This window comes from Phytophthora infestans, genomic scaffold (genome assembly GCF_000142945.1).
Source record: "Phytophthora infestans T30-4 supercont1.39 genomic scaffold, whole genome shotgun sequence".
Taxonomy (NCBI): domain Eukaryota; phylum Oomycota; class Peronosporomycetes; order Peronosporales; family Peronosporaceae; genus Phytophthora; species Phytophthora infestans.
In genome coordinates, this window is record NW_003303720.1 from 449706 (window position 1) to 470835 (window position 21130).

Consider the following 21130-nt stretch of genomic DNA (forward strand, 5'->3'; position numbering starts at 1 on the left):
CCTTGCCAAATGCCGAATTACGACCACAATGCAGACTTTGAACCAGTAATGTATTTTTCACTATATTTAGCCAATCGCTGAGTGTATCTTCCTTCACAATTATTGTGGACGGATAACCTCGGTTGGAGTCACCACCAGGTCGAGCATTTTATCGTGCGCAGCTAACGGCACTTGCTCAACGAGCTGTGGCGCCAGACAGAGGCCCTGCAATTGCAAGATATCAACATGTGCCGTGGCAAAAATTCTATCTTGCAATGACACGTACGATAGTTGTGGGCGGCGGGTGTCCGATGGCGTCGTAGTGCTCAGTCAGGCGCCTCAGGAACGAGTCTACATACAGCAGCAGCAATAGTAGTCAGCATAACCTCTCGCAACATTATGCAGCTAGTAGCAGCAGCCTAACCATAGTAACCCTTTCCATGGCCCACACGTCCTCCTCGGCGATCGAAGGCAACGCCTGGCAGTAGCACGAGCTCCAGATCGTCGCCTTGCACAGCATCGTCACGCGGCACTCCGGTACCCAATAGTAGAGGAGGGTCTGGAATCTGCCATTTATCCTGTCTCGATCATTGCAGCCCGATCAGATCGCTGGCTAAATGACATGTACTGCTACGTATAGTCTACTAGTAGGCATCGAAGTGTCAATCCGACCTTGGGAAAGCTGCGGATGTCGTCCATCGATGTCGCCTGAAGCATCTTCAGGTCTTCGGCCGATCGACCCATTATTTTGGGCACAAAAACCTTCTTATCCGCTACGAATGCGGCCTCCAAAATCTTGGACGTGGCCGCCTCCTTGGGCATCTCCAGGTACACACTGATGCCATGAGCTCGCGCGAACTCCGGCAAAGCGCATATCTGCTCGGACAACAGGCGGCTTTGCTCTATCACCTCGGCATCCGGTAGCGCTTTGAGCATTGTTCCAATACGGCGCCGTAGCTCCTTCTTCAGCGACGCGGCCATGTCCTCGACACTGGTCGAGCGTGATGCGCTACTGCTCGGCACCATCTCACACGTCTGAATTTTAGTCAGGTCTAAACTCTAACGTTATCAAGAGAAAATTTGGCATTTAGGTCCTAACGCCAAATTAGGAATCGTGCTTTTATTCGGTGCACTCGTTGTGCGGCAGAGAATAAACCCTTTAAAATTGATCTGGTTTCACTGTCTCTTATTTAAACTAAAGTTATAAACCGTGCTTTTATCGCTGTGCGGCAGAGAATAAACCCTTTAAAATTGATCTGATTTCACTGTCTCTTATTTAAACTAAAGTTATAAAACCGTGCTTTTATACCCACAGCAAAAAAAAATCTTTATGTGATGGCTACAATCAGGTTTTACCGATTCTTCTAAAATTTTAAACCAAGAGGTGCGCAATCCTAAATAACGCCACACCGCACAACATCTCTTGCGCGCTCCAGCACGGACAGGGAGAATGAACCGCCTTGACTACAGGCTGGAGAGGGCCTTGTCCTCCAGCTCAGCACTAGACGATGATGCACCATATTCCGGTAGGTCCATTGCCTGCAAGCAATGGCAACTCACAGATTCTTCGAATCCCTAATAACAAATACATATGTTCTTTTGTAAACTTATCTGTGAACCCTTTTTGTCATACGATCAGGACGAGGCTCTGAGTGTTTTGACATGGATATGGACGAGGAGGAGGCTCTGCGAAAGGCTGCACGCGCAGGAATCCAACTACTCGAAGCCAACAAGGCGTTGAACGAGGAGGTATTGGCGCTGCGCGAGCAGGTGGCAGTGTTGGAGCACGAGCGACCGAAACTACGCGCGCACCTTAAAATGCGCGAGCAGGAACTGGCCAGTGCAACGGAAAACCGAAAATGTTTACTCATGGAGGCCAGCGCACTACACAATGAGCTCAAGGCCAAGTCGATACTTGTGACGGATCTATTGGAGAAAGAGGATCTGCTCAAGCAGCAAGTCGCCAATGCTGAGACTGCCAAAACGTTGGCAGAGAATCAGATTAAAGTCTTGGAATCGGAGCTGGAACAACTTAAAACGGACACTGCCAAGGCTGAGTCTGCAGAGCAGAACTACGCTGTGACGAACCCTGCAGCGACGTACGACTCGAACCAGTCAAGTGTCTTTACGTACATGGACTACGAGGAGCTACAGAACCGACTACACACCACGTCGGAAGAAAATGAAGCGCATACATTGGAGGTCAAGAGTCTGCGCAAAGAGGTCGAAACTATGCGTCGGAAGGTGTCGAAGCAACCAGAATTTGTTGCACACATCGAACGTCTTGAAAAGCGTAACGAGAAGCTGCAAAGCGCCAATGATACGTTGCGTGAAGAGAGAATGGAGGAGCAAGCCGTGCTAGACAGTCTCCGCTCGATGAACCTGGTGTACAAGAAGATTGCCGAGTCGCGCCCATTTGCTACTGACTGCACGTGCTCACAGCAACCGGAAGAAGCAGATTCACTGACATTGGGGGTCACTGTGCGTGACGTGCTCATTGAGACGAACATGAAGCTAGAAGCCGAGTTACGGGAGTTGCGGTCTACCATGGACCTGCCACATCTTTCTGAGAACGCTGAAGAAGAAGTGCTGGAACAGGCGCTTAAACGCGTGGCGAGTAATAGCAGTAATGGATCGGCTGCTTCCGAGTGTAGTAGCGGCAGTGGCTCGAAGGAGACGGCGAATGAACGACTGAGTCGCAAATTGCAGATCGTCAACGAGAAATTTAATCTTTCCAAGGAAATGCTGCGCCACACCAAGGTGCAATGGTGCGCAGCGATCGCTTCTCAGAAGGCGCTGGAGGAATGCAATAAATCAGCTCAAGAAGAAATTTTTCGTCTCACACACCAGCTCGACTACCACATTGCAGCTCTTGCTGATGCGAATGTGGATGATAAAGAGAAACAGATTAGAGCTCTCGTGGATGAGGAGGAGAGTAGCAAATGGACAGAGGAGAGCGCGCCGTTCCCAGCACCACCAGGCGATCTCAACTCGCCACTAATCAGGCGCTTCCTGGATCAATGGACCACTGACAATTTCAAAGTCATGGCGCTTACGGACTGGCTGCATAACTCGATCCGAGGCACCGGTCGAGCGACACCCATGCGGCTCGTGGATTTATCGAGCGAGATAGCAGCAGGTTTTACGCAGTTGTTGGTCCCCATTATGCGTGAGCGGCACGGCATTTCCGTGAGCATCTACCGTCGTGACAGCGTACACGTATTGTCGGACTTAGTACTGCAGACCAACCACCCCAGCGTGACGATGCAGTCTTACTCCTCAGCTGCATTCAGAGACAAAGTCGTACCAACGGATCCTCATGACCCGGACGAAAGTTGTGAGCCCGAGGTGGACTCAGCGTCATTCCGCACTCGGGGGAGTTCTGGCGATAGTATAATACTTAAAGGTGAGGCGCAGTTCCTGTACGGCTGAGTTGACGACGACGAACGAGCAAAAATCTGTGGTGCAAACGACCAGCTGGATTCTAGCAAATATGAACACAAGCCCACGACTTCCGGTGCATCGATCGTGGCAACTACTTATTAAGGACCCCTTGAGTGATTTCCCCGACACCAGTGAAATTCCATACGTATGCAGCACCTCTCGGAAGTGCAATGTCGGAACTTATATCTAAATTCGTGTCTTCACTTCCCATATGTGTGGCCGTAACCTTAAAAAATGTCGATGTTGAAGTGTTCATGTTGAAGTGAGGTTGTAAATTACACAACTGGAGCTTTTCTGCTAAAACGCAGTTCTCTCTCCAACAGCCGTTTCAGGAGTAACACCGTCGGGCTTGTCGGCGCTGCTGTACGATTCACCGATCTCACGAACGCGAACGGATCTGACCCCATCAACGTAGCGTTTAGTAATATATCGGAAAGCCCACGAATTTTGACATCCGAACTGCTTGCTGAACGTAGGTTCATCTGATGAGGGGGTTTCAAGTATGGGATGCCACAGAGATTTTTGTGCCACGTGAATGAAGCCTGCTGCACAGTACGTTACAGTCTTCATTTTGGCATTGCACAACACTGCGTGGAAAGCCGCAAAGCGACGCTTGGGTGCAGCTCCAACAAAAGTGTTTTGGCCTCCGTTCATCACTCCCGAATTCTCCGTCGAGTACAGAACCCCTCGGCGCTTGCAGAGGCTCTACACCGACACCATCAAACGCGCACACAGCAATAACCGCCAATCTAGACACGATGCTCACTGACAAGCAGCCGAAGTCGACGTACAGCAGCCCAAGCCCGAGCGGCCCAGCAGCCCACTGGAATGGCGATAGCAGCGACTTGTCAACCATCTTCCCTGCCAGCTTCTTCGAGCCTACAACTCCCGAGACTTTTTTGGAACTAAACCCGGCAGGTTTTTTCTCGCACAATAGCAACGCAAGCAAAGGAACTTGCGTGTCCGCTGGGTTTCGTAGGAGATCTTCGTCCCCACCGGCGATGAATTGCTGGCTGGAACCGTCGCGCGAGCCATGCACAGACGATATTCCATGGTCAGACTTGGTTTTCTGGCTGGGTAATGTGTCGACAGGCGAGGTGGTGTGTTCGTGCGCACAGTGCACACGGAGAGTCATGCGGGGGTACAACGCGAATCTTCTCCGTCACCAGCGCTACTCGCCCTACCAGCAGCAGCAGAGACGGCGAGTCTCGTCAAGAGTACCTGTGATCAATATGCCACGAATCGAGGGGGTCAACTGAACTGCGTTACGCTACCATAAGTTAAGCATGTTGCTCCCCGCGAGTTTTTGAATACCACATTGAAGTTTGCACAACTGTCGACGAATCCTATGATTAATAAGGTGTACAGCTACTGCAACCAAAGCTTAAACAGGAAAAAGTGGTACTGAAAGAGTTAACAGCTCTGCCACCCGCAACCTTGCGTAAGGATCACCAGCACAATCTTTTCCAAGCAGGCTTCATCACTGTTGAAGCCTGCTTGGAAAAGTGTTGAATCAACACTGCTACCGGTACTGTATGCGCAAAGCGGCGAGCAATGACGTGATAGAAAGGGGTAGGCGAGGGAGTCAAGTCAGAAAAGAGCCACTGGAGCTTCGACGTAGAAGTTGCGAATGAATGGTCGGCATTCGTCGCTCGACGTCGAACCTACGGTGCATCTGTCTATTGTATTGCCGACATTGAAGTGGTTTGTCTGTATAGATGTATAGTCTCCTCAGAGGAGGAGTCCTCTTGCATAAGAGGCTCAGCGTCTGAAGGCGGCTTTCTGCCCAGCTGGACTGCTTTTTTCAGGAAGTTTTCGATTGTGAACAAGAACAGGCTGCTGAAAATGTTGTCGCTGTAGCTCTCTGCCAAGCAGGCATCCTGCGTTCGCATTACATGTACTGTACATGTAGTTGTGAAGACGACCATGCACCCTGCAATTCTACACTTCGTGGCGTGGCGGGCTGTCACGCCACAATGCGCCAGGGCCTGCCCAGGCGATCCCCATTGTGGGTCTGATCGCGTTTCTAGGTGGCCCTCAAGTCAGAACTAGCAAAAAATGGGTGGAGACCAGACAGTCGCTGTCCGATTGGCCAAATCCGCAGGAAAAAGAACTGTCTCAAAGTGCGCTTCAATGTCACACATAGACGGGGGGCTGTCTTCTCTTCAACAACTGCGGTGGCCATCCTTATTTGAGCAAGAAATTATCGGATCGAGATGAAACGAGCGACAACCGAATTTGTGCCTTGGTCGACAAATACATAGCTTATCGATCGATTCCTCTCGAAAACGAAAAGTGTTGGCGCCGTGGACGCTTCTTTTTTGTTGAAGTTGCCAGGAGTCAGAGCCGGGGATCTTTTGTTCCCTCTGGACCAATCACACGGATTAACAGTGTTGAAGTGAAAAATCCGGACCGCTCAGTAACTTAGCCCCCGAGACGACTGATACCCTGCTACTAACGTTTAGATTGTGAAAGCATTTTTAGTTTTCGTGCTGTGAAAATAAAGTTAGCCTGCCGTTATCGATGAAGGTAAGTTTTTGAGAATCGAAGATTTCGTCAATTGACAACAGGTACGACGACGATTGGATGAAAATCGTCTGGTTGATTTAAGGGGGAAATGTCGGACGCGTTTCCAGTCGGTGGCGATTTCGAGGTTCACATCGCAATTCGGATCATTCAAGTCAAGACTCCACGCCGCCTCCGTATCAGACAGGCAGCGTAATTAGTACTGGTACACCACTACAAACTCTCATGGACATGCGTTCGTTGATCCACCAGGGCTTGTCCCCGAGCAGCAGCAGCGGCTCTGCTCCAGCTTCGAGCTCCAACTCCAGTGCAACCCTCAACAGCAGCTTTCCCACCTCCTCTGCGCTACCTGTGCCGTCCTTCCCGGCTATGCGGCCGCAGCCGACTATTTTCCAGCGCGCTGCCGCTCCAGGCGCTGCAGTTCCGCAGGCACCGACACTAGCGCCGCTTCGCTTTATCATACCCAGTTCTCGCACTACAAACAGCTTTGGTACCGGTCTTACGGCCGCCATCCCGTCCGCCTCCGCGAATCCACCCCTCTATAGCACCTTAAACGATCCTGAGCGCGAGCCGCTGCCACAACATTCGTTGCTTTACCCGCAGGACCGATTCGCTACCAAGACGGAGGAACAGCAACTCTCCCCCACGGGTGAAAACATGCTGAACGGCCTCAGCCAGACCAAGAAGATCACACCCAAGCGCACTCGTCAACCAAAGCTCTCGAATCGTTCCACCAAGAGCAAAGCTCGCCCAGGTCTCCGCAAGGGCAAGTGGACAGAAGAGGAGAGCCGATACGCTGCCCAGCTCACTAACTACTTTAAGGAAGGACTTTTGCCTATCGAGAGAGGCACAATGCTGCGTCTCTACCTGTCACAGAAGCTCAACTGTGAGCCCATGCGTATCACTAAGAAGTTCACGGGCGGAGAGTGTATCGGCAAGCAAGTTTACCGTCCGTGCAGCCCCACTCCGGGGTCCCGTGTGAGGATCATGCAGGCACAACTCGAGCTGGTGGCGCTTGAGGCTGCGTTCATCAAGCGACTTAAAGAGAACCGGGAGGACCCTCCCATCGCAACAGACGAGTTCGACGTGCGGTGTGGGTCATCTAGCAATAGGTCACGACCCGTCCCGCTTAAGCCCCGCATGTTCCAGGACAAAGAGGGAGACGAAGAGGACGCCAATGCCGTGGGATTGCTTCTCGACTTTTTCTACAAGGCCAATCGAAACGAGAAGAAGGAAGGCAAGCGTGCTTCTGCGGATAAGGACGACGAATGTTCTTCCAGTAAGCAAACTGAGGCGAAGGAAGGAGCAGTAGCAGAAGAGGAACAAATCGTGAAGGAACCTATAGAGACGACTGCGCCGACCTCACCGAGCACCACCGCAACCAACAGCGAGAACGACACAGCGATCAATTCCCCGACGAAACGAATGCGCGCGCTCTCGGTTAGCTGCGTTGACCCTGCAGCGGCCAAGCGCTCACGCATCGGCTCCTTCTCCACTGTCACGGCTGCATAGAGAACATTGACCGATCAGAGGGAGAGAGAGAGCTATAGAAAAGTGTTAGATGCCTGGAATTTTTAGCCTGTTTTGTCTAGCCTTGCATGTCATCACGTAACTAGAACACGAGAACCTTATGAACTCCCATCTATAATGGATTGCTCATATTCGCGTATCGAGGACTGCGCTGGGCGAGTAGAAATCGCGACCCGTTTGGGTAGCTTATTCCTTCATTTTCGGAGGAACGATCTGCGCCAACGATGTTCTTGACCATAGCACCAAGCGACATCGTATGTTGCAGCTGAAGTATGAAGGCGCGTTTTACACGTGTCGCTCTCAACGTGAGAGTCTCACGTTGAAGGAGGAATTTACCAGGTTGAAGTGATTTACAACCAGGATGTGTCGCTCGGTGTACAGTACACTGGAAGTACAGTACTGTAATGTATGCAAAATGCATGGATACCTGGCTCCGTCATGCCAAAACTCCTGGCCCAGAAGCCCCGGCAAAGAGATGGCTTTGCCGGCCAATGGCCACCATTGCTGCGTTGACGTGGACGTTTATTCACGAAACGTGGCATCGTGTCTTCTTATATGGTACTCTGCTATTGATACATGTACATGTGCTATTCTGCTCTCGATAGGTGGCCCCATAGGCAAGTCAGTAACAGTACATGTAGCATGCACCACGCAGTCGCAATTTGCTAACGCAAGATCATTAATGGAGTTAAAGGTAGCTTACTTTCCAGGGCAACACTAGTTGAGCTCGCTACATGTAGTCGCATTCTCGTCCTAACTCCTGTCTATCCGTCTACATGATGTTGCAGCGCGATGCCAGACCACTGGCGCCAGATGCAGCCTGCTGCTGTTGCGCCGCCACGTCGCCCATCTTGACTGCAAATGCGTGGATTTTGCCGTACACCGCCGCAACTACTGCAGGACAGCGCGGGTGGTGGACGAGCGTGAGAATCGTCGCGTGAAGCGAGCGGAAGGCCTCCTGCAACTGCGGTGAGATCATGTAGCGCACACGCAGCACCTGCCAGTACAGCACAAGCAGCAGGAAATTGCGCGATGGCGTGAGCATCTCGAGGATCAAGGCAACGCCAATGGCCACATCAATATTGGCCGCCACCTGTGGCATGCGCGTGTACAGCTTGGCCCACTTAGCACGCGTAGCCATTGCCGGGAAGCTTCGGTCACTAATGATAAGCGCGGTCAGAGGCACCAACGCCTTGCTGTTCACTAGCGTCACAACTGGAGACTCGGCCAGCCCCAGAGTCTGCAGTAGTGACTGCAAATAGGCGAAAAAGTGCACCATTTCCAGCAGGAAGACGGGCATCATAGCCATGCCATGTGGAGCCGAGACCCAGAACACAAGACAGAAGAAGAAGACCTGAGCAGCGGGGTCCAACAGCAGACGTTGTGCGTAGGCGGCGTTCCATTTGGGAACCCCGTGGGAAAACGCTAAGTAGCTGGCGTGGTTGACAAGTGCCAGCTTGAAGAAGTTCGAATAGGCGGCGTAGCTGGACAGCAGCACGGGGATCCAAAAGTTGACGAAACAGAGCAGCATCAAGCTGCGGAGGAGGAACTGGTAAAGCTGGAACATGTTACGCTTGTTGCCGAGCAAAAAAATCTTCAAATTGACGGCTGGGGCTGGTGTAGGCGTCGAAGAAGAAGAAGAAGAGCTTTGGGGAGTGCCTGATCTCTGGGTGACGAGCTTGGCTTCCACTGCACGGAGGCCTTCGAGCAGCCCCGCGTTAGACACCTCGTGACTAAGACCATCTTTGTAGGCTCTATAGGCGTCGGCGTATCGTCCCAGAGCGTAAAGCGCGGAGCCACGGCGCGAGTATCCCTTGGCCCAGTTGGGCTTGAGTATGATGCATTGATCGGCGTCCTTGAGCGCTTCGTCGGCTTTGTTAAGCTTGAGTTGAGCTGCTGAGCGATTGCTGTAAAAGACGTGCGCGTTTGGGTCGGAGGGAGCGACAGCCAGCGCCTCAGAGAAGCAGGCCACGGCGTCAGAGTACAGGCCCGCGGCGAAGGCGCGATTACCTCGAGTTTTGGCTTGCTCAGCGGCCATTAGATCAAATGTCGAAAGGGAAATGACCAAGATAGCTTGAAAAGGTTGACATAAGGATAGAGAGAGCGATTTCTATTGAATAACTTGACGTAGTGTGGAGATTTAGCTAAATATTAAGTATGTAAGGGAAATGACAGTCGTAAAAGAGAGGGAAAAATTGGGGGTGCATTACCCTTTTTTTAAAGGCAGGTGTTGGAGGACACGATTAAGGTCAGGATTAATCCTGGACGTCAAAACCTATCTTATTTGAGTAGCCATATGGGAGAAAGATACCTAACGTGTGGCTGTCCTTCTTCCAGGATTAATAATGTACGTTTCCGGATTAAATCATGTTTTGAAAATACGTACAGTAATGTTAGTAGCTTTTTACAGGATTAATACTGGAATTTCCATAGATAAAATCCTGGAAAGATCTCTTAAAGGCTTTTATCTCGTCGATCGCATTGAGTTTCGTGCACGACAGGCTCAAGCTCACCATTCCTGTGCTTCAGTTTACTGAGATCGCTCTTTATTCTGCAGGGTCAAAGTTGAAATGACATGTATTTGGGCTTTTGCAGGTCTTGAAAGGCAACCATCAAGCCAAAACTACATTTAGACCCGCGTTTGTGCACATTCTTGTTTCTGCGTTGGCTCCACTTGTTCTTCTTCGTCGGTTTGCTGCATATCTTCATGTTGAGCAACAGCAGGGCGCTTTTCCTCCGTGTCATCTTGTTCAGCACTGACCGATGGCTGTATGGGCAGCAGATGACCTTTCAGCATGTACAGTAGTAGAAAAGCTCGAAACGACGCTTCGTGAGAGACGCAACGCTAATATCCACGGGGTGTCCAGTAGAGACTTGCCTAATGAACATCCAGCAGACGTAAACGCCGCAGCTGAAACCGTCAAACTGGATGCGATTGTTTTGAGGGATCACGTCGTACTTGGTAGGTCCGCCAATCTTGAGGCTGTTAGCAACAGCGTTGGCAGCTTTAATGGACGGACCTTGAGAGAGAGATCCCTGTTGCCTTCACGCGCGCTCCGGGCGCTTACATCGCTTCCGCCGACGTTACGCGTTATCTTATCGGGAAGCGGTAGAAACGCGAATGAGGAAAATCCGAATTTATACATTTCGGAATTAGGCGAATTGGGGATTTTATTTTACTTTCAATCATGGACAGACCCATGATTGGAATCCTGTACTAATCCATGTATATAATCATGGCCTCCAACAGGCGCGTTTTTTAAATGCCATTTTTAAAAGACCAGTGTTAGAGTCACACAATAAGAGTGTGACTTCGTACTTAAGCGCATATTAGTGACACAGACACGGCACTCCGTCTTGTGTGGCGAATACTAGCGTCACAAAGCCACAAAAGGGCACACTATCAAAATAAATTACCCGATATATTATAAAAAATTCAGCCCGTGCCGCGTGCTTGCGCATACCGAAATGTGCTGCGAATGTTGTGCTAATGGTCGTGTTGCACGACTGTACGCAAGACTTCGCGCAGTCAGATTTCTGCCGCAGTGAGAGGCGACGCGGGCGCTGCGGACGCGCGAGGAATGACGGATGAAGACGATGGAAACAAGCGTCCGAGATGCAAGTAGCACGGGGAGGGGATATCCTCGTCACGACGTGATTTGCTTTGCATGGAGGCTGTGCCGCCGTGCTGAAGGTCTCGAACAAGCTATCCAGCGTTGGGCATGTGACCAAGTGCCCGAGAGCCATGCAATGTGGGCATCACCCAGTCGTACAGCGCTGTCAAGACCACCGCAGAGTCGACGTAAGAGCATGTTTATGGGCATGGCCGCGCAGCTCGTGCCTTGCCAACAGTACCAACAACGCGGCTCCAGGTCGGACACGTAGATTTGTAGCGGTTGCTGATGGACTCATGAAAGCAGATACATGGTGGAGAAGTGCTTACGCTATCCCATGCAGCACGGCATGCTGCATGGTCATGAAGAGAATAAAAAAACGGGCGCGCGAGCTCGCGAACACGCATGCAAGACGAAAGCATTTATGGTTCTTAAAGGAGACGACGTGCCGGCCGCCTCAGTCCTTGTTATGCAGACATATTCGTGGCTACTTATAAGATGCAGCTTCACATAAGGTTGATTCAATATCTCGTTTGAAAGGCACATACACGTTCTTGAACGCTAGTTGAACCTAGGCGAAAAGCGACTTCATCAGAAAACGCAATCTGATGTAGCGCAAGAGGTTCTTCGGTAATGTTGTCGGCAGCGTTAAATTACGCACAGCGCACTCGAAAAACAGTAGAACTAGCGGACCGCAGTTGGTGATGTCTTTTTGTTTCATGCGGTGCTCACGTCTTGATATCATTGCCTCCGTCGTGTCGGAAAACAGATCCTTGACAATATTTTCACACTCGACATATTGATCCTCTTTTTGCATCGGGTCGAAGAAGGTAAGCGTCTGTGATTTAATGTCAAAAACTACTCCACACCAATGAGAGTTGTTGAGATGGATAGGGAGTAGTACATACTCGTTGCTTGCGTGAAATGGCTGAGTTGCGGCAATTATCGTGTACTGTGACTTCACGTTAACCGTTCCACAGAATGCGGGTGAAATTATTCCTGTTGTGCCATGCTCTTCTCGAATTGTTGTCATTGCATGCAGCAGACAGTCATCATTTATCCATTTGCTCCGGCTCCGGTACTTCTTCATCTTTCAAAATTTGTTTCCCTTCCACGATGTAGTACAAATACTTTCGACCAATTTCATACTCGCCTTCCGTTTGCGCACTTAGCATCATATGAACAGCATCTTCGATCTTTTCACGATCAAGAAGTCCGCACACACGCTTTGCCATCTCGGTCCGTAAATACTTAACAACGTGGAATACACAAAGGAGAATTCGCGCAGCCGGAAAAGCAGATTGCAGTAACGAAATTTCTCCGAAGTCCTTATCGACGATGATTACACGGACGTCATCCCACGTCGCGTTAAATGACTTGAAAGATGTGATCGCATCGGAAAGACACTCTGCACTCTCGTTCTCCATAAGGGCATGCTGCACGTATTGGCCCTGTGTGCCACAAGTCACACAAAAACCACAAAGTCACAAAATGCCACATCGCCACACCAAAAACCACAAAATGCCACAACGCGACCACGTAAATCACAAAGCACCACAATGCCGCAGTAAATCGCCACAAAAGTCACACATTTGTCAACAAGCCACAATAGTCACAAGTAGTCACCGTGCAAACAAACACAACGAACAACATTAGACGGTCAGACACGTGAAAGATAGATGAAGCGCTCTTACATGGCCAAAAACGTCGTGAATCATGAAACTGAAAAGCTTGTATCTGGCGTCGTTAGTGTTGTGAGTCGCGTCGATCATCAAAACCTCAGGAAAAGCTTCGAAAAAGCGCCGCATTTGATGGGTCTGGAAAGTAATTACTTAAGCCAACTTGTCATCATCCACGTAGATGGTAGCCGTGTTTCCTTTTCGCAAGCAGAAGTCTCTAAGGCTGGACTCTAACCTTGCTTCAACAGTAGTAGATCCTCGGCGTTGTTCCTTAAGCTTCTGCACCATGTTGTGCACGTCACGTAGGGCTACCTGCTTGCCTGCCAGATGAAACAGATTAGTTCAGCAATATTATAGCAATAAAAAACAGCAAATGATAGTACTAGTACCTGAGCGACGCCGCAAAAATGCAAGTATCAACTTCTTTTTTGCTCCAGCAGCTTGTAGCTCGTCGACAAAATCAAGCATCTCTTCATCATCTATACGTCGATTGGCAGGGTGGTTGTTATACTTGTCTGGTCCGAGGCCGTGGTTGTGCGTCGTGTTCTGCTGGGTTATCTTCACTTGAAAACCATGATCTCCTGACCACACCACTGTAACCGAGATCTGAGCCTCGCACCCCGTCGACTTGACAAAGTAGTTGAAGCGCTTGCCAGTAGACCGACTAGGCCGACTCCAGCCATGCGTGCAACAAAGTCGCCGGTAGTATTTGTCGAACGAATCAGGAATTCTTGTCGTCTCTGTCAGCTTGCCTCGCTTCGCTAATTTAGCATTCCTAGATGCAGCACTTGTAGAGGTACGCTTACGGAACACTTGGTGGGTCTGCTCTTGGTACTGCTCCAACGCCGAAAAAAATGCACCCCACGTTGTGTAACAGCGCTGCTCTAACGGGGGAGCACACGTAGACGTATTCCGCAATTCCGGGACGTGTATCTCCGGAGAGCGTGCCTCGGCAGGCTCACTCTCGCCGTCCGATCCCGAGCCAGTCGACGCGACGCTCGCCATTTTGTCGAATTTGGTCCTGTTTCGAAATGAACGGCGGGAAATCGTCGGGGGCGGGTGAAAGGGGGGAGAGGGGGTGACACGGAGGAGGGGGGAGCTGGAAGGAAGGGGTGTTTTTCTATTTTCCTGTTTGTCGGAATTTTTGTTTCTCGGGATTTTATTTTAAATTACCGGACTCGAAGTGGATCCCATTGTGTGACTTTATCCACTTCCTTTTTAAAATGACATTATTATAAAAGTGTCATGGCCAGACCACTACCCGTTCAAACTAACTGTAAAGACGCACCTTCATTTTTTCACATACAACGTAGTACTTCACAGAAACTATTTTAGCAAACAACGTTGTAATTACTGTATTAGCCCCAACTTCGGGTTAACAAACATCCCAACGTAGTATTTCTTTGATCGCACAGGTTAATCATTTACTTCGAGGCTCTATTAATAGTAGTACATAATTTGCTGTAATCTCACCGAGAAGTAATCGCAGTACACATCATAAATTAGTTCGGTTATCGACCTTTTCACGGGCATGTTCCAGAGGTTAGAAATAATAAAAAGTAACAAAATAACCATTGTTTTTTGTCTTCCAGTACTTTATTAATACTTTAAGAACGAACTTCTGCAATATTTAGTGGCTCACAAAAGATAAGTACATGTATAACACGGTAACAGCAAAATAATCCGGGATCTTGCAGCTGAAAAATAATTATTTCGAGAATTCATATGCTTAAGAAATCCGTCATTTCCGTGAGAGGCAGACTTATTAAATGTTAAGTAGCTAACAATTTGTAAGACAGAAAAATATTTTTTTCGTAGTAGCTCGCGTTTACCATTGAATACTGCCACCAACACCTTTCGATTCATATACACGTGAAAGTGGCATTGGTCAGCGTGTTACACTTGTCTGGAGGTACTGTAGATACCCTCCTACACACCCATGTAAAGCGATATTTTAATCGGAGTCATCAGATGAGCCAATCACAATCACGTCCCACGCGGGAGCAGCGGGTTGGGCAGATGCTTTGATGGCAAGTTTCGAGTTCTCTCGCCTAGCTTTCGCGGCTGCGACAGCAGAAGTAGCAGGACGTTGCACTGGTCTCTTAGACCTCGTCGGTCGTGAACTCTTCTCCTCTTCTTCGCTGTTCTCGTCATCATCGGAATCAGTTGAGATTTTCTCCTTTTCCTCCTTCTTTTCATCCATGCTCTTCTCTGTCTTCTCATCACTGGGACCGACACTTGAGCGTTTCTTAGTCGACTCGATCTCGTCGTGCTTAGTCTGCTCAGTCCAAACTGCTCGCACGCGCGAAGACTTATACGGATCCTCCAGTTGCATCAGCACCGTCTCCTTTGCGGCCATCAACTCCGCACGTTGCGTTTTGGTCTTGTCCGAGGCGGTCTCTCGGCTCGTGTCTGCTTGCTGTTGTTTCTCGATAATCTGCCGCAAACGCACTGACGGAACAAAGTGCGGATCTTCTTCTCGCATGCCACGAATATCCCGAATACGGCGCCTTGTCTCTCCTTCCAAGTTCCCAGCAGGTCGTGAATGATGTCTGTCGGCCGAGGGGCTCGCTCTCGCGTCGTCTTTGCTCAAGTCAACATATGCATCATTCTGATAGGTGCGGACCTTGCGAACCAAGTGGCGGCAACCGAGAGCGAGCGCCGTCACGTAGTTCTCCACCCAACTGGAGCTAGGGAAAGAGGTTGTCTTATTGGCCGAGCTGAACAACGGTAGTTTCCATACTGAAGCCAAATGATCATCGAGTCCGTAGCATTCAACGCCTTGTAGCAGCAGAATGTCGTGTCTTGGACTTCTCCACCATGCTGGATAATCTGTAGACGCCGACTGGGCCCTAACTACACGAGTAACCAAGTCGACGAGCTGAGCTGGAGGCAACACAAGGATCTGAGTCCGAAGCAGTCGAAACAGATCCACGCGATGCAATAAGCGTCGACACTGCGTCGTTGTGAGCAGCCAATAGCCACGTTTGCCGCCCAAAATCGAGTTCTCTTCGCTGAGCTCATTGTGGCCCCTTCCATCAGCTTCGGTACGAAGACGCTGACGACACACGCGCTCCAGATCTAGCGATTCAGCGAGGAGTTCCTCCAACGGATGGTGTCCGACTTCCAATTGACTGTCCTGCAGGAAATAACGCCACTTCTCGTTCCGTTCACGTTTGTCTCGACACGTACTGACGTCTGGAATACCGTACGAGAACACAAGCTTCGCAAACTGGTTGTGACGTACGCTGTGGAGCGAGGTGCTGGCGTAATTACGTGCTTGTTGCGCACGTTGCTGCTCGCGTAGACGCAGTAGTTGCTGTTGCTTTTCCTGTTGTCGCTGATACTTCGCAGAGCTAATAGTCAAAGCTGTAGCGATGGATGCCGCGATAGGCGGAGTTGCCTTTACAGCAGTCCACACGTGCAGCACAACCTTAAGACGTCGATTGAGATTTGCCAGGGAAGGCCACTCAGCAATCGGATATCGCTTCGCACGGTCTCCAAACAGGGTCGTCGAGTCCACCATCCGACTTGGAAGAGTTCGTCCCTTTAACCATCCATCGCGGTACACGTACAACACGAGCATAACGTCGTCGACTCGAGAAATCCACCACGGGGCCACTGGCTCCGCAGAATTGACAGGTGCTAGCGATTGGAGGATTCGCATTGCCTGCTTACGCTCAGTCTTGTCCTTGGCTGCAGCTGCGTCGGTCTTCTCCTTTGTGGCCGCTGCGTCATCCTTCGGTTGCGTTTTCTGTTCTGCCGACTGAGCGTCAGCAGTAGATTCATCATGCTTCTTCTCAACCTCGGATTTGTCGAAAGAAAATTTACTCTCGCTGTTCGGAGCACCAACACTAACACTCTTGTCGCTCTTTCCACCACTTGAAGTCGGTGAATCCGTAGTTTCGGTGCCTTCTTTGCCGCGAGTAGCATCCGATACAGTGGCTGCAGTACCAGTCTTCTCCGATGGGTCTTCCGACGTTGTAGATGCACTAGCAGTCGGTGTCTCTGCTGTCTCCTCTTTATTAACAGCATTTGTCGAAGTCTTTGACCCAGCAGGCTCTGATGAGACAACTTTCTCGCTCTTCACCTCAGCACTTTTAGCAGGAGCAGAGGACGTCTCCAGCTGATTCTGGTCCGCCGCCGTAGATCCTCCATCGTTCTCACTCGTGTCTTTGCTGTCTGTAGTCGCAGACCCTTCTTCATTCTTAGTCGAGTCCTTGTTGTCACTACTTCCAACTGCAGTTACCTGCTCAGAAGAAGCCGCTGCTGTCTCTTCGGGTTTCTCTTCGACCGGTGCGGCGTCTTTCTCCTCGACAACAATCACATCAGCACGTTCCGGAAGTATATCGGACTCAATCATACGATGAACCTCAGCTTTGTCTCCAACCTTTTGAAGATCTTTGAGCAAACTTACGAGTGGAGGCACTTGCACAAGTTTGAGCCGCACAAACTCGCTCAGCTTGGACATCGTGTCGATCTGTTGCAGCTTCGCACGGAACCCACGCGCTGCTCGACTCTTAAAGTCCGTAACCCACAGTCGTGGGGGCACAGCGACAGCCAGAAGATTCGCAATTCTCATATCCTTCAGCATCGGTGCAAGGAAATGGTAGCGACGGAGTGAGCTGTTCAGTTCGCTAGCATATCGCTCAATGGGAGACGCATTGGCCATTTGCTGCGGAGGCACCGACGTTGAGACGATGTACACTCGACTAGGCTCCAGATCCAGTCCAATACGCGCGAAAGCTGCCATCGCTGTCGTCACGCGCACCATGCCGGTGAGATAATCCTGAGCAAACTTGATCAACTCCTTGTCCGAATACGCTTGCAGAGCTGGCGCATGACGCTTCATGTCATCCCAGCGTCCGTATCCAAAAGATCCGAGAAGTTCAGCTATGCGCTCAGTGTGGTAGTGGATTGGTAGTGCCGGTGTCTTTGAACGCTTTCGCTTCCCATTGGTCGTAATATCAGACAAATCGTCATTTGCGAAAGCTACGTCACTCGAGTCGTCGTCGTCATCATCGTCCTCCGACATGACAAACTCTTCGTCCTTTTGGACACCAAGCTCCCGGAATAATTTCTTTTTCGTCGAGGCAGCTTCATCTCCGCTATCCATCATGAAGGCCTTGTCGTCATCAATCAGATACGACTTGACTTTACGACGGCAGCGTCTCTTTTGTAGGGGGGAAGGCTCCACTTTTTTCTGCTCTTCAACTCCATTCAGACCAATGACTTTCGTCCAAAAGTTTGGGTCGTCAACATCCACTTCCTCGTCAGGGTTAGTCGAGCTCACGAACGTCGCCTTAGAGAACGAAGACATGGCGTTCTTCTTCTCCTTCCCATCGACATCTCGCGTCGGATCGTGCACGATTGTAGTACTGCGACTGAGAATCTGATCGATACTTTCCTCCCCGAACTTCTTACTCGCTGCCTCAGCTTCGCTGTCTTGCTCCTTGAACATTTCGTAGGCGCCATGCTTGAGCAAGTTCTCAATCTCCTCCTTCGACATCCGATCGTTGGTCTTCGGCGTCTTCGCCGCCCCCTTTAGCTTCGCGACAGAATCGTCACTCTTGATTCCTCCCAGCACAGCTTGGTCCAGTCCAAGCTTCAGCGATGCCTTGTGGAACATGTGCAGCTCGTACGTTTTAGCAGTGAGCAAACGATAAATCTTGACACTTTTCTTCTGCCCAATACGATGACAACGCGCTTGAGCCTGAAGATCGTTCTGAGGGTTCCAGTCACTGTCGTAAATAATCACAGTATCCGCCGCAGTTAGGTTAATACCCACACCACCAGCACGCGTGCTCAGTAGCATGATGAACGAGTTACTGTCCTCCCGACAGAATCGGTCGATCGCTGACTGTCTCTCGTTGCCCGTAATGTTGCCGTCAATACGCTCGCAGTTGTAGCGACGCAACGCCAGATAGTCCTGAATGATGTCCAGCATGATCTTAAACTGCGAGAAGATCAGCACGCGATGGCCAGTCTCCTTAAGACGCGGCAGGAGTTTGTCCAGCAGAACCAGCTTGCCTGACGTGTCCACAAGACTCTCACTGATCTGACGTTGGATCTCTTCTTTCGACACATTCGCTTGCTTGGCCAATCGCTTGACCTCGCGCTCCTCCACACCTTTTACGAGGAAAGGATGGTTGCAGCACTTCCGGAGCTCCATCAGAACGTTCATCAAACTGGGGGTGTCGCCCTTTCTGCCGCCTCTCGACAGAAACTCCGTATTCTTCTCGTAGATCGCGCGGTAGTATTGCTTCTGGAGCACCGTGAGCTCCACTTCGATGATAGTTTCTTCCTTCGGAGCCAGCGACTTCTCCACATCCTCCTTCATCCGACGCAGCAAGTACGGCTTCAGTTCCGAATGCAAGCGCTCAACCTGTGCCGAGTCTGTCAGCTCCCCAAAGCTCTCAAGAAAGCTCTCCTTCGAAGCGAACTTCTTGGTATCCAGAAAGTTCAGGAGCACCCAAAGTTCCTCCACGTTGTTCTGCAGCGGCGTACCAGTCAGCAGCAGCATGTTCTCATACGTAAATCTAGTGTGCAGGATGTTCGACAGCTTGGAATTCCTGTTCTTGAGACGATGCGCCTCGTCCACAACCATCAGCTGCCAGTTGATCTGAGCTAACTTGTACAAATCCGTCGCCGAGGCCATCTCGTACGTGGTAATCAGCACGTCGAAGCGGTAACAGTTGCGCTTCGGTTGCGGGGCAGCTCTCTTCCCATTGTTGTCCTTCCGAGTGAGCTCATCGACACGCAGCAGCTCGTCCTCTGACATGAAAAACTCGTAATTCTGCAGCACTTCTCGCGCTGCCGCGGATCCATGATAAACGACGGCATTGAGATTGGTCCAGCTGTCGAACTCGCGCTGCCAATGGCCCAACGTTGAAAGTGGCGCCACGATAATGAACGGCTGCGGTGTACGCTCTACCACTGCGAGATGGTTAATGTACATCACTGTTTGCACAGTCTTACCAAGTCCCATTTCATCTGCGAGCATCGAGTTTCGTTTCTGGTACCAGTTAAACAGCATCCAGTTCACACCAGTGAGCTGATAATCACGCAGCTGAAAAGTTTGCTCTTTTCTGCACGGCGGCCGGGACTCTGCTGTGTAGCCGCGAAAGTTCTTGCGCTTACTCGGCGGCAAGTGTTTTGCCAGAGCAATCTTCTTAAAGCGCTTCGCAGCTCTGACGATACGATCGTTGTACTGCTCCACCGCTGCGTCATCGCCGACGTCATCTTCCCGCTCCCAAGAAATCTCATCATAAGGAAGAGCTTTCCACTTGACCAGGAAGTACTGGAAATTGCTCTCACCGTCCACAGTATCGTCTGGAGCAAAGTCATCAAGCGGCCTGTCTCTGATCTCCAGAATGCGATCGACGCTTCGAAACTCCGGGTTGAAGTACTCGTCTCCTTGCACGGCCTGAGAGTAGAACGCACGAAGCTCCTTCTCACGAAAGCGTTGGATCTTCCCCTTCGCGTTCTTGTCTGTCTCCAGTAACTCTTCCTCTGTTTGCCAGCTGGTGTGGAGATACGACAGCGTCTTCCACTTTACCAAGAAGCGCTCCTCGCCAGCATCTTCAGCTTCGTCGTCCTCGACACTCACCTTTGGCTCCGACGGTGCTACACTTGCAGAGTTTTCGCCTTCCTTCTGCTTTTGTGTCTCCTTTTTCTCCTCCTGCTTCTCCTTTCCCTCCTCCTCAGGTGGCAGGAAAATGGAGCAGTGAGTCAAGAAGCGCGTGTTCTTGTTCCAGCAGATTTTCTTCCACTCCTTCTGCGTGTGAGCTTCACGAGCCAGCACCTTGTCAATGATAAATCCGTCCACCTCCGGTGTCACCCTTTCGATGATCTCCACCTCGGTATCATCTCCGAAGTCTGACGAAGAGCGTTTTCTTTTTCCTTTCGCCTTGTCTTTGGCCTCCTTCTTCTTGGGTTTAACCTTGGACTTAGACTTCTCCTCTTCCTCGTCACTGCTCATTACAAAGTCGTCGTCCGACAAGTCGATCACAGACTGAACTGCTTTGCGCTTCCGTCCACTGCGTCGTCGATTGGGATCTTCTTCTGGCATTTTTTCATCCTCCGACGGAGTCTCCACCTGGTCCACATAATCTTCAGTAGCGTCTTCATCTGCTTCTGCCTCTTCTTCCTCCTCCTCTTGGTCTTCAATATCTTCAATATACTGTGTCGAAGAGAATGATTGCATCAACAAGTTAGTAAAATGTTATTATAAAGTGCTAAAAATAAGTAATAATCCCACTGTATGAAAAATAAATTACCTGGATCTGCTTGCTCGTCTCGCGCCGTCTTTTGGCTGGACGTGCCACATCGGGCGAGTCTGGGGAGTGCTCATCACAC

General features: G+C 50.4%; 7 protein-coding genes across 7 annotated transcripts; 3 read left to right on the forward strand and 4 right to left on the reverse strand.

Moving 5' to 3' along the window:
* Positions 1-99: 99 nt before the first annotated feature.
* On the reverse strand, positions 100-1030 carry PITG_15831 (5-formyltetrahydrofolate cyclo-ligase, putative; the record flags this gene model as incomplete). The annotated part of the gene is made up of 4 exons (XM_002898025.1): positions 100-204; positions 266-330; positions 404-557; positions 652-1030. 4 exons carry the CDS (start codon positions 958-960, stop codon positions 100-102), a joined length of 633 nt encoding a protein of 210 aa, XP_002898071.1.
* A 399-nt stretch (positions 1031-1429) lies between these two features.
* On the forward strand, positions 1430-4682 carry PITG_15832 (uncharacterized protein; the record flags this gene model as incomplete). The annotated part of the gene is made up of 4 exons (XM_002898026.1): positions 1430-1505; positions 1619-3385; positions 3747-3786; positions 4217-4682. The coding sequence occupies 4 exons, from the start codon at positions 1430-1432 to the stop codon at positions 4680-4682; spliced, it is 2349 nt and encodes a 782-aa protein (XP_002898072.1).
* Positions 4683-5946: 1264 nt separating this feature from the next.
* Positions 5947-7592, forward strand: PITG_15833 (uncharacterized protein; the record flags this gene model as incomplete). The annotated part of the gene is made up of 2 exons (XM_002898027.1): positions 5947-5952; positions 6133-7592. The coding sequence occupies 2 exons, from the start codon at positions 5947-5949 to the stop codon at positions 7459-7461; spliced, it is 1335 nt and encodes a 444-aa protein (XP_002898073.1).
* A 659-nt stretch (positions 7593-8251) lies between these two features.
* PITG_15834 (uncharacterized protein) lies at positions 8252-9517 on the reverse strand (the record flags this gene model as incomplete). The annotated part of the gene is made up of 1 exon (XM_002898028.1): positions 8252-9517. One exon carries the CDS (start codon positions 9515-9517, stop codon positions 8252-8254), a length of 1266 nt encoding a protein of 421 aa, XP_002898074.1.
* Positions 9518-11067: 1550 nt separating this feature from the next.
* PITG_15835 (uncharacterized protein) lies at positions 11068-11364 on the forward strand (the record flags this gene model as incomplete). Its single annotated transcript, XM_002898029.1, has 1 exon — positions 11068-11364. The coding sequence occupies one exon, from the start codon at positions 11068-11070 to the stop codon at positions 11362-11364; it is 297 nt and encodes a 98-aa protein (XP_002898075.1).
* Positions 11365-15130: 3766 nt separating this feature from the next.
* Positions 15131-16848, reverse strand: PITG_15836 (uncharacterized protein; the record flags this gene model as incomplete). Its single annotated transcript, XM_002898030.1, has 2 exons — positions 15131-15244; positions 15372-16848. 2 exons carry the CDS (start codon positions 16437-16439, stop codon positions 15131-15133), a joined length of 1182 nt encoding a protein of 393 aa, XP_002898076.1.
* A 727-nt stretch (positions 16849-17575) lies between these two features.
* On the reverse strand, positions 17576-20753 carry PITG_15837 (chromodomain protein, putative; the record flags this gene model as incomplete). The annotated part of the gene is made up of 2 exons (XM_002898031.1): positions 17576-17582; positions 17746-20753. The coding sequence occupies 2 exons, from the start codon at positions 20751-20753 to the stop codon at positions 17576-17578; spliced, it is 3015 nt and encodes a 1004-aa protein (XP_002898077.1).
* Positions 20754-21130: the final 377 nt, after the last annotated feature.